Source organism: Sinohyriopsis cumingii, chromosome 6 (genome assembly GCF_028554795.1).
Source record: "Sinohyriopsis cumingii isolate HCF-2022 chromosome 6, ASM2855479v2, whole genome shotgun sequence".
NCBI classification, from domain to species: Eukaryota; Metazoa; Mollusca; class Bivalvia; order Unionida; family Unionidae; genus Sinohyriopsis; species Sinohyriopsis cumingii.
Window position 1 is genome coordinate 155,453,284 of NC_142966.1, and position 12,952 is coordinate 155,466,235.

A 12,952-nucleotide genomic window follows, 5' to 3' on the forward strand; every position below is an offset into this window, starting at 1 on the left:
GTTTGAATATGTTTGTGTTAATTGGTTGTATATGTGTTATTCAAATAATGATGTCTAAGCAATGTTCTAGGTACTCAACGGGTCCAGATGTGTCAGAACACTCCGTATTGATTCATGAATATTACTCCCGAGAATCAAAGAATCCTGTACATATGACAGTTGACACAACCCTTCGAGGCAGCAAGATGGGCATAAAGGCTTACATCAGGTAATGAAATTGTAGGTGTGTCACATGTGCCTAATGGACAAATGACCTTCCACAACATAATGCACTCAGGTGTATACTGAGTAGAATGGACATTTTAGACCCATATCTGGTTGTGTTTATCTGACTGTAGATTTAGTCTATGCTGTTTACATGAATTCATACATATTATACAGTTATAAACTTAGTCCAAATTAGCCTATTGCAGAACTGATTGGATCTAGTTAGACTTTTTATTTTCTGTAATATAGTGTAATTTTGTATAATGCACAAAATCACAATTTTTGACCCAAAATTAGTGGGAAAACTTAATTCTACCATATAACATGCACATAATATAATACATTTTAAAATCCTGATAATTTTACTCACTGTTCATAGTGTGACAATAGTCTGCCATTTGTGTAGTGCACTTACCCTCATTTGTTAAAAGACATTTCAGTTCTTGATAATAAACCAGTGCTTGACTGATTCTCAGTCTTCCCTGTCTGTCTGTACACGGCACTCAATCTGGACCACATTTTGTTTTGCAGATATTGTAAAGGAAAAAATGAAAAATAGCAATATTGAATGAATATCTTTCCGATTTTAAGGTTGGTTCTTAAAAGAGCTGATCTAGATTTCACCTTGTTGATGGAGTTCTGTCAGTTGTTACTTGTATCAGAATCTTGAAATTTCTCATCATCACTCTTGAAAAGTTGCATGTCAACATCTGGCATTGCTGCATAATAGCTTTCGCTTTTGTTTTCATCCTCATAGTCTGGGTGGCATTAATGCTTAGCATTGTCCTCCTACAAGACATCAATGATTTCTGCACAAAAATTTCAGTTATTGACCATGTGATGTCACCAAAGTTTTGATGACTTTTACATTCTCAACTCATAATAGTACCTCTTCTTTGAGATCCTAGAATGGTTTATATATTATTTGATGTCTCACATGTTCTGTCACAGTAGGTAGGTAGGCTGATTGCTTGCTGTTAAAACTTTACCAATGTATGTTGGGCCTAAATATATGTAGTTTTCACATTTTTTTAAAAAACATGAATTGGGAAGTCTGTTTTGCATCTTATATTGGAATCCATTGTAATGGAAGATATGAAAGTCATAATTTTTTTTTTTAAATTACAAGACATTGCAGATGTTCGAAAGAACAAACAAAATTTACTGGTCTGTTCAATAAAAATCTATACTTTACAAAAGACAGAGTGGCCTGTAAACCTTAGTTTTTAACTAGACCCATAAAGAATGGACTTACTTAATGACAGATGATATCTTGCTGTTCAAAGTCACCACAAAACTATTTTCTACCTATTAATGTATTGTTTGTTTCTCAGATAAGTATGGACAGAGATTTTAAAAGGTGCACAGAATTCCTCTTATGTTGTTGAATGTAAATATGTGTAAAAGCTGATTTTTTTAAGATTCTACTGGTAATAGACCAGGAGAGCTTTTGGGTTGGTTTGTTGCCCATCGTCTGTCCATTTGTTTGTTAACACATTTGTTATTGATACTCCTAAATAACCTGGAGGATTGCTGCCAAACATTAAACACGTATTAATCTCAGTGGCCAGTTTGGAAATGGTGCCAGTCAGATATCCAGCATGGCTATGACAGTGGACATCTAGAAAATCTTGATATGGTTTTTCCTGATTGGATGGTCATATCAACATGCAGGTTTCAATGAAAGACTTCTTAAGGTGTCCATTTGGTCTTAAATGCAAATGATTCTGATGTCCAATATGTCCACCACAGCAGCCATCATGAAAATCTTGTTATTTCTACTCCTCCTGATTGAAAAGTCATATCAACACGGGTTTTTTACCATGACTACATTCCTTGCACATTCATTATGGCCACCACTGTGACCTTTTTGAAAATCTTGTTATCATTATTTCTGAATTTATGGTTATATCAACATGTGATTTCTACTAAAACTTAAAAGATTTATTCTGATCTCAGTTGGTCCTAAATGAAAATGGTGCTGCTCAGATAAAGACTGATGATGTCTACTCACCCCAAAATCAAAGTGGTGCAGCTCAAAGACAAATAATGATATCTACTCACCCCAAAATCAAAATGTTGCAGCTCAGACTAAGACTAATAATAATGTCTACTCACTCCTAAATCAAAATGGTACAAATCTGACAAGTAATATGTCCATCCCAGCAGCTAATTTGAAAATTTTGTTATCACTGAAGAATATGATATGGTTTCAGTACTCTACAGGTAAAAGGAAGAAATGGACTTATCTTGGAAATGGACTTATCTTGGAAGTTCATTTCAACTAGTTGATCATTAGTCACTTTAACTCTTGTTTCTTTTTCATTCCAGTACATCTCTAGGTGTACCTGGCAAAACAGTTGGTACAATGTTTACACCGGTTCCTGTGGAAATTATAAGTTATGTGCCAGAAAAGGTCGGAGGTAAGTTGTAAGCTGGAGGTTGTACTTATCATATGGTTGGAGAGACTTTTGTAGAACAGAGTAATACGTGACATTACTAGATATTATGTTACAGTGCAGCTTATCTTATTAATGACGACATGATGCTATGACATCACCAAATAGGAATGTTATGTGATAAATACATGTGATAGATTCTTTTCAGTTTTGCCTCAGCATAACTGATTTCCATGAATAGTGATAACTAGATATCTCTTACAGAATATCATGGGACCCTGAGTGGTCTAAAGTGCTCACTGTTACGGATCATTGCCATCTCACCTCTGTCTTTGTGGGTTCGAGTCTCAGGTTCAGTCAATGTGGATATGTGAGAAAGTTTGCCTGTAGCTTCTCGTGGGTCAGTGGTTCTTTCTGGGGTTTTCCTGGGTTCTTTATCCGCCATTAATACTGGCCGCTGTATATAGCCTATCTTGTGCTGTAAAATGACAACAACAACAACAACAGAATATCATGAAAATATGCCCACTTAGTAGCATTGGGAAAATATATGCAAACTGAAATTATAAGCTTGCCCCCTACCTCATAATTTGTGACATGATTTTCAAATGGCTTTATCCAAAATCTCTGGCAGATGTGTTATACAGACATAATTCTTCAATATTTTACAGTAATTGTCTTTGTTCTAGATTGGTTCAGTATTGATGATGATTCTGATGATCATCAACAATAGTTGTAGCAGAAAATTTATTAAAAAAATATAAAGACAAATACAGCAAAGCCAGTTTTAAAAAGACACATGAGAGACCAATTAATTTTTTTAAATGGACAGATATACTTTCATTAGAGGTAGATAATGTGAAATTAATAAATGGGTTGATAAATGAACATTAAAACACTTTTACAGGTGCCTTTATATACAGGTGTGTCATAGGACAGGTTTCACTCTGCATAGGTTAGAGTTTTCATAAGAATCTAAAAGGGGAATGGTAATTATTCTCCAGAAAGGGCACTTCAGGCTTCAAAAAGGGAACTTTAACTGCATATCTGATATTAGTATTGTAAAAAACGAGGAAATTACAACATCAATTAACTTGCAGTGTTGTAGAAATCATGTTTCAGATGTATTCTACCCAGGTTGCAGGAGTAAAATCCTTGATAGTCTTTGACAGTGTTTTTCTTCTCATTTTTTAATCTCTCCTTTGCAAAAGATACTTGTGACAGTTGTGCTTTGAAAGTAAATTGAATGCATGGTTAGTTACGTGCACAAATTAAACTTTTTACCAATAGTAATAATCACTAATTACTGTTAATATAGGTGACATATATGAAATTTTCTAATTTAATTAGGCTTTATGTTTCATTTTCTTTCATGCATTCCTTTAAATTCCTTGGTTGAACTGTGATCATTTTTATTGAAAGTCAGGATCTCTTTGTTTGTTACATATGCCTTTTAACAGAATAAAAATAACCATTGTCTGAATTTATGTTGGAAAAGTATCAAACCAATGTCCAGTGAGTACATGCAGATCACTTTCAGTGAACAAAGAATATTGTTATGCATTACTGTGTTATGTTGACCTATTATAAAATGAATAGCCTAGTCTTTTGACACAGGTAGATTGCTGCTTATGATGCTAAAAGATGTTGTAATTAAATTCAGCACACAATTGACTGTTTACGCTCATGTTAAACAAAAATGAGGCATTTTGCAACCAGAAATTGCAAGTTTTGGTGGCAACAGTTCATTGTGGGGGGGGGGGCCTTAAAACTGTGTAAAGAATAGACTGGCATGATAAAAATGACCTAGTACCAGAAGAGAATAACATGCTATGGCACCATTGTAAAATGACCTGGCATAAACACTAATAGATTTTTACAATTATATTTTTTTTTGTTTGTTCCTCTCACATTTAGGCCTAGTTGTAAGCTGGTGTTATTACGCTGTATCTGGTGGGCAACGTCTCATGTCTGTTATATCTTGTATGTCACCATTGCTATTTTAAAGTTCTTTTGAACTGCTTAGCCAATTTGAACCAAACTTGGTGGGAATGTTTCTAGGGTCATGATCCAACAAAATATATTTTGTGTGGCTTCCAGAGAAACAAAATAGAAAACCTACTTGTTTATTTGTTTTCCAAAATGATTGGTTCAGTTTTGAGCAGACTCGGTAGGAATCTTTCTCACAACCTATTTTATCAAAACTGTGTCCAGGATGGCTACTCTAACATCAGGGTGTAAGAACTATCATTGACTCTAGAATAGCTGAACCATTTTATCTTGGTAGGAATGTGTCTTATGACATGCTCTATCACAATTCAGTCCAAGAGGACTACTAAAGCAATGTTGTGGCTTTCTTCACATTATTTTGGTAATTTTGGTTGAATCAACTTTTGCTATTGACATGTTTTACTATACATGCATAACTTGTGGCATAAGTCTGTATATTTGTTTTTGAGTATACAGAACACTAGATAAATGGACTGATTTATGTACGTTGTTTTCCTCAATAACTTAAGTGAACGCTCATTTTTCAGTGAACATGATTCAGCTTGGTAAGTTTAATACCACCAAGCGAAGTGTGTCCATGGTGAAAGATCTGACCCAAGTGGACAAGGCATGTGGTCAGTTGCAAGAGAAACTGTCCATGGTCCTGGAATTTGTGGAAGATGTTCTGGTAAGTAGATCAATTTAAAGTTTCCCAAGCCCTAAAGTGGCTGATTGGAGTTTGAGTTAATCCCGTTTTTCATGGCCTGAAGCCACAAATTGCAGGTCTCTACCTGGACCAGTAAATTGCAGCGCAACTCCCGGCAGATGCTGCTCCAGCTTCCAGCTGAAGCTTGCAACATTCTCTGTAGCATGCAGCTACCAAGCATACAAATCCATCTGAATGGGGTATTAGACTTTTCACTCACAGCTGATGCTGGATCCTGTTTACAAGTGGTTTATGCTGGATGAAGGTGGGTTAACACCTTGCTCATGGATGCTGTTGTAACAGCATCAGGATTTGAACCTGTGAACTCCACAAGTTAAGTTCATAGTGTTAGTAACAATGCCATTTGGCAGGTGGATTACAACAGGTTGCAAGATCAGATTCATACCAGAGCTGTAGTGGTTATAACACTAGCTGGTTCACTGGGGTGCTTAAAGGGAAAAGCCAGCCATCAAGTTTGTTTTCATCATATGTTCTCATTTCATTCCAATATATTGTACCGATTTTCAAAGGTTTTGCTTTATCGGAATTAATGTCTAAATTTAATTAAATCAGACTGTGCTAAGCTGGCTTTATCCAGGTATTCGGACACAAACTGAATTAACTACCTTCCAGAATGATCTGATGGCAGGAATCGAACCTGAAACATTTAGGTCATGAGTCTCGTGCATTAACCATTTAGCTGCTGCAGCTCCCTTGGGTGGTAATCTCAATGGTGTCCAACTTATGATTCCTGTGGCATTACCTAAGGGGGATAAGAACATACCCAGAAATCCACACTGATGCAGAGTAACATCCCTTGTAATGCCACCAACATTAACACACAATTTAATGGATATTCTGTTATTGAAAAAGGAAAACATGTTTCTGTGTAGGGAAACTGGTTATCAGAAGTTAAGATGGAATTTCAAATGAAGACATGCTGCTGAAAAAGTCAAGTGCATCCTAACTGGACCAGATTGGATGAACTTTTTTCAAGCAAGATATCTTATGTCCAAATGAGAGTCTCAATTCCTAAAATGAGAATAGATGGTTCTGTATGCAGATACAGATAATTGTGTTTTGCAGATGACCCCAAGGGCATGGTTGTAAAGTATGATGACAGTTACATAAATGGCCATGCTATAGATCTGCGTACATTTTATGCTGACAAATTTGTTCACACATAGTTCCCAAAATTAAAGACCACTGATTGCTTAGTAGGACTTTCAAAACATTTATGCTTCTGTGACTTTACATTTATTGGTTCTGAAGTTTTAATCAAGGTATGATCTTACAGAATACATTATTTATTAAAGATTTGGAGAAATAAAATTTTGTCATGATATGTGTCAGATCATGTTTCATCTTTTATCAAATAAAAACAATTAACTTGTAAGAAATAATTTAAACTACATTGAGCCTCACAGCCTACAAAAATGTTTAATATACTTTCCAAAAAGTCGTTTTCCAATTTATGGCTTCCATAAATTCAGTTTGCGATGATTATTTGAACAAATGTAAACAAAAGATTGATATTGTTTTGATTGCAGCATTTGTGTTATTAAATGTTTGTTACACGATAATGCATAATCATCATAACTGATGCATCACGATTGGTTAATGGCAGTGCTCATGAAACGGGGGATTAAATATGCATAACTGTGTCTATAAGGATAGATTCAGTTGGCATGTATATGTGTGCATAATTACCAGTTTGGTTCTGTAATATCTAGGTTTTGTTCAGTAAAACCCAACTTTAAAAGAACTTTAAAAGTTTGCTGAGATCGTGTAATTTATACTATATTGTTAATACCTTAAATAATTTTGATGCATTATATAGTGACCTCTTTTGGGAGACCACCTGTCTCGAGTCCATTTTTTATGCAGCAAGGGTAGCCTTATCTTTGTTACAAGGGCAGCTCAGCTGACAAATTTCTTTTGTAGACTTCAGTTTTACAATTAAGGCCACTAATTGGACTGACAAAGGTTGGCTGAAGTTATGATTTGAATGGTCTGATTTTTTAGTGAATAGGTCTCAAACATTAAATAAAATTAGTCAGGGAAAGTTTCTGCTTTTCAAGAATGAACTCTTCCGTTAGGGTTTGGTCAAAAAGGGATTTTATTGCCTAATGACAGACCTGCCAATCCGTGTGATTTGACCACAGGTCTTGCTGAAATTACCATAAAAATATATACTTACAAAATGATAACAAAAATTATGGAAATTCAGCTGCTGCAGTAAAATCTGAATACTGGCCTTAAAATCCAGATACTGGCTTTTCTGTGTTTGATTTGGATCCGGGTTTCATGTTAGATTCAGTGGAGTTTGTCAGGAATACTTCAGATACTGTAAACTGCACATATACTTTTTATGCCAGAATTACCTGAGAATAGTTACTAAGCCACTTATACAGTTTAAATAGACAGCACAGAAGAGTTACAAGGAATTTTTGGCTCTTGGAGTAAAACGCAGGGAGGGCAGCAGTTATGTTTATTGGACATCACAAGTTGATTTGAGTTTGTCTTATGGTGGGATAGATGCTTGCCGTTGCCATGTGAAATTAAAAGCAAAGCCAAGGATTAAATCGAGTTGAGAGTTGAGTCAAGTAGCTCCATAGGGTTTGGAACTGTAGTTTGCAAAACTGTTCAGGAGATATTTATATATTTTTTTAATTGAATATAATGTTTACCATTGCAGCATCAATCTCAGATCATACTTCTGAACTTTTGAGGTGTATGTGACCCAACTTGACAGTAGTCTAACTTACAGTAAAATATCAGCTGCCTTACTGTGAAGGTGAAGGCAGGTGATGTATTAATGATGATTTTTCTTTCCAGAGTGGCCGAGTTCCAGCAGATACCACCATTGGTAGATTCCTCATGGATCTAGTCAGCAATGTGCCACAGATTGAAAAGGAAGAATTTGAGGCTATGTTAAATTCCAGCATGAAGGTAAATTATATAGAAATCTGAATTCATTAATTTTTGTGGGTATTGGTCTGTGTAGTTGTGGGAAAAATTTCTTTGGTTGGTCCTTGAATTATTTTTTTAGGAAAGGGACTCAGCTGCTTTCACCAAAGGATTCAATGTTAACTGAGGTTGGTTGCGGTATTCTTATGGCTATTTTAGCACATTATTATCTATATCGTGTTGAGGAAATAAGAGGTAAGTGTCTTTACCAAGAACACATCGAGGCAGCTAACTCAGGTTGGCCAGTGCTGGTATGAAATTTTAGACCTTTGGATTATGAGTCCAATAAATTCACAATATTCCAAACTAAAGGCCTACATTACAGAATCTATTTATTACATAAGGAATTAGTTAAAAATATAATTGTGAAAAGTTGAATTTGGACCATATAAGGCAGATTAGTTTTAAATACAGTGAGTAAGATTTAAGTTTCCAGTGATTGGTGAACAAAGATTGCATGTAAGATTTTCTTGTGCAGAATAGCAAGGAAAGTTTTAAGAAAAGGTTTAAGATGAATTAAATGTTTATTTCAGTTATGTCCATAAGTTTCATCTATAATGCATGTTTAATTGTAGCACATGTAGATATGAAGGTGGGTAGGCATATAGGTTGGTAGGTATGCTGTTGTGTCAGGGTGTCAGTTGTTTTGTATTTTGCAAACTGTTCCATGACCCAACATTGTGATTCCTAATTGGTGGAGATGTTTAGAATAATTTTAACTGATGTTGTGTTTTTATGCAGTTCTACAAAAGTGGTTAGAGCAGATAGCATTATCCTTGTCAATCTGCCCATCTGATTAATGTTTTCATCATTTTCTCAGTCTCTTTGGTGGGACATTTGTGTTCCATGAATGTATATCTAGCTACAGCCATGCTTGAAAAAAGACTGACCCTAGAGTTAATCACATTCGTCTGTTTACTCATCTTTTTGTTAATAATTTGGTTTCTACACATAACTTTCAAGGGAATAGTTGAATTTTAACCAGATTTGTAAAATGTAGCTGTATTCTGCTGACCTTGCAACCCTCTGTCTTATTATTTAGAGGAGTTATGGCCCCCGGTTGTCTGTCCTTCGAATATTCATTTCTGCAGTTTAACGGTACCAACAGTAGTTTGAGTTAAAGCAAATTTGGCTTGTAGCTTTGTATTAAAGAGACCTTGAATGGGTTTCATTTCCAGGGTTCTACAACATCATGTACAGAAGTCCATATTTTGGGTGAAGTGACTTCTCTTGCACTAGAATAGAGAGAAGTTAAGGAAAATGGGAAGAAGTAGGTGTAGAGCAGTACAGATTTAGACTGTTTAAAATTGTCACTTAAAACAGCCATTTTACTAAATTCTTGAGACAAATGTTATGCAAAGAAACAATATTAAATTTCTCTTTATTTGATGTAGCATGTTTGTTTCATGACTTCATTGTGGCAGAAGATGGTAACCTAAAAAATAGGTTCCTATAAAAAAACAATGGGTGAGCATAGCTGCCAAGTGTCCCATTTTTTTCATATTTTGGACCTGAATATGGGTGTATGTTTTTTTTTGCAAAATATACGTTTTTTATTTTTTAAAAATGTTTAAAAAAATTCATTGCAATTTTCAGTTTAGAACGGGCACTCAGTTCCATTCGGATAGAAATGTATCACATGTATATAGGAATACAGTTATACAGTATGATTGGTTCATTCGAATTCGAGGCTACAATGACTGTCTTTATCCTCCATATTGGATTTCGCAAACAGTTACCGCTGTCACTATCTCATTTTCGTAATATTCAACTTCTAATCATGTTGAATAGGAAAGCAGAATATTTGAATTTTCTCCAGGAAAGACAAAAAAACAGAACTAGAAGGACAATTATGCTGTCTTGTTTAGATTTGTGAAACCATCTAGTAAAGGAGAAAACTCTATGTTTTGCAAGTTATATAACGTGATTTCGCTATTGGGCGCCTATGAAATAAAGAGCATGAAAAAGCTAATAAACATCAGCTTGCTGCTTCATCATAAACAGCTCAGCCTGAAATTATGATGTAAATAAATACCAGAGAGAACCTTGATGTAATTTGATCGAAATTTGGTTTATTAAATTTCTTTTGGGAATTAACCTTCCTCTTTCAGTTACTAGTGTTGCTAGCGATTTATTTCGCATGCGTTTTCCAGACATTAAACTCGCAAAGGGTTACTCATATGCTAAAACAAAAACAGTTCAATAAGAAAATCACACAGAATTGAGATCATCAATGAAAGTTGATACATTCAAATCGATAATGATTGGAAAAAAATAAGGTGTGGAAAAGGCTATTATAAACAGCCTGTGTCTGAGCGTGTTGCACTCTTGCACCTTCTGAATGGGCACCCGAATGGAACATGGTACAACACATACATCTTTGACATTAAATAATTATGTAAAGCACTGTCCTACTTTACTGATGGTTGTATAAGTTGTAAATAGTTACATATGCATTAAAATTTTAAAAATCAGTATTTGTTCCTGAAAATCAGTATTTTTGTCACAAGAAGTCAGTATTTTTTTATTTGGGGGTTGGCAGCTATAGGTGAGAGATGTTGAGGTACAAATCCCCATCTTCTACTTTTACAGGAAGAAATATGAAAATAAACTTGTTTATCAAGCAATCAGCCTCTAAGCCACTTCAGAATAGTAATTTACTCTTGACCAGGCTATAAAAGCATGTATTAAGTGTGGCTGAAAATTTCATTGATTGAGCAATTTTTTTTTCTTCAGCCAGATTTGGCGTGAAGTCTTATTTTATAAAACCATGAATGATATTGATTTCTTGTGTTCCACAACATGTGCAAGAATTTTGGCCCCTGATTTCCTAAAAAAAATCTCACTTTGCTTTTTTGCAAAATAACTCTAACTCTATTAAGAAATTATTGGATTCCACCAAAATTAGCATTCAGTTATATTGATGAGACTGTGCATAAGTTTGATTTCCATCATTTCACCTGTGATAGCTTCTGATTGCCCATCCTCCTGACTTTGGTTTCCCCAGCATAACTATCAATTATTGTTGCATTTAAACTGGCATTTCTCAAGGTCATTTACAGGAGTTATGGCTCCTGGTGTCCATTGTCTTTCTTTTTACTTCCACGGTGCAATTTTTGAAACTTTGTTACATTTATCTAAATCTGGTATGTTGATTCATAGTAATGAGACCATGAGTGGTTTTGATTTCTAGCATCTCACACCATTTATAGAGTTATGGCACCTGCCATTTTCCTGTCTTTGGTTTTCATAGCATAGCTTTATTTGGCATTAGCTTTTTATTAATGAACTTGATTTCACAACATCCACTACAGGAGTTATGGCCCAGATTGACCATCCTCCTGATTTTGGTTAAGCAGGATAGCTTTTGTTAGCTTCATTGGATTTCAGTCAGATTTGGCATGAAGCTTTATATTTATGAGACTTAATTTCAACTGTTCCATGTTATTGTTTAAACTGGAGTTCTGGCCCTTTATTGCGTGCCCGTATAATTTTAGCTTTATGAAGAATAACTTTCCTTAGGCAAGTTGAATTCAGTACTATTTATCATGCAGCTTTATACTGATGAGATCTTGAAGAATTAGATTCCCACATTCTAAGATGCCTTTGAATGCCTTAATGCCCATATTCTCCAAACTTTAGTTTTCAAACATCACTACTTTTGTGAGGTCCTGCCAAACAAGTGCATGCTTTTGCAGTATACATATCATTTTTATAGCACTTGTGTTCATTAGTAGTTTTAGATGCACATCAACCATTTTCTTATTTTCAGATGATATTTTTACTTGAAAATAAGCTTTCTTTAAAAGTCGGCAGTCCTTGAAAATAAACTGATCAAAAAATTACATTTGATGAATAGGATTCACAGATTTTTAGTTTTTTAGAGTCTTCTCAGTATAATATTCTTTTTTATCTTCTTTCTTGCAGGATCTTCTGATGGTAGTTTACCTGGCAAACCTCACAAGAACACAGCTTGCTCTTAATGAAAAATTGAGCATTATGTCTTGAACCTAGAGTGCCTTGAATGAGATGGAAAGAAACCTAGGGAGACTTATATAGTCTTCTTCTGTTCCAGCTTGGAATATTCTGCTTAGGGAAAACTTCATTTTTCTGTGTCATTTCATTTAGACTAATTTTAATTAATATTTTCAGAACTATTTATGTTAATGAAGATGGTGATGGTTACCTAACATCAGTGTTAAAGAAATAAAGCTAATCACCATGGAGATGCTCATTCCAAGATTGTAATTGGTGTTCCGTATTCTAAATTTGATCATATGAATACATATAATGACAAATTCATCTATCAGCAGAGATGATAGCCCCTCATAACAGTGGTAATTTCAACTTCTATATATAATTTTGAAAAGAAAAGGGCTTCTCTGTTCTGGAAATGAAATAAAAATATATGTTATCATGGTGCTTTTCTTATTAATACAGAAGAGAAAGCACAGCATAGCGTGTTGGGGCTGTTCATTAAGGGGACAAAAACCAAATGGATATAGGACAGTAAGCTTGAGAACTGAGTAGTCATCTGTCATAATCTATATTTTGAGCAAACATTTCTAAGAATGCAGAATACTCCGACGAGGTAGGACTAGGCAGGATTTTCAGTTTTATATTGAATTAAAATTGGTCCAAAGATTTAGGCTTGTAAAATTTTGTTTTGAAAATTATTTTC

General features: G+C 34.7%; 1 protein-coding gene across 1 annotated transcript in view; it reads left to right on the forward strand.

Moving 5' to 3' along the window:
• Window positions 1–12,688, forward strand: part of LOC149798324 (eukaryotic translation initiation factor 3 subunit F-like) — a 30,343-nt gene extending 17,655 nt beyond the window's left edge. The window contains exons 4-8 of the mRNA XM_089963464.1: window positions 71–208; window positions 2,539–2,630; window positions 5,144–5,283; window positions 8,140–8,253; window positions 12,199–12,688. Coding sequence (XP_089819590.1) covers window positions 71–208; window positions 2,539–2,630; window positions 5,144–5,283; window positions 8,140–8,253; window positions 12,199–12,279 — 565 coding nt within the window. The 3' untranslated portion in view covers window positions 12,280–12,688. The remainder of the gene's footprint in view (window positions 1–70; window positions 209–2,538; window positions 2,631–5,143; window positions 5,284–8,139; window positions 8,254–12,198) is intronic.
• Window positions 12,689–12,952: the final 264 nt, after the last annotated feature.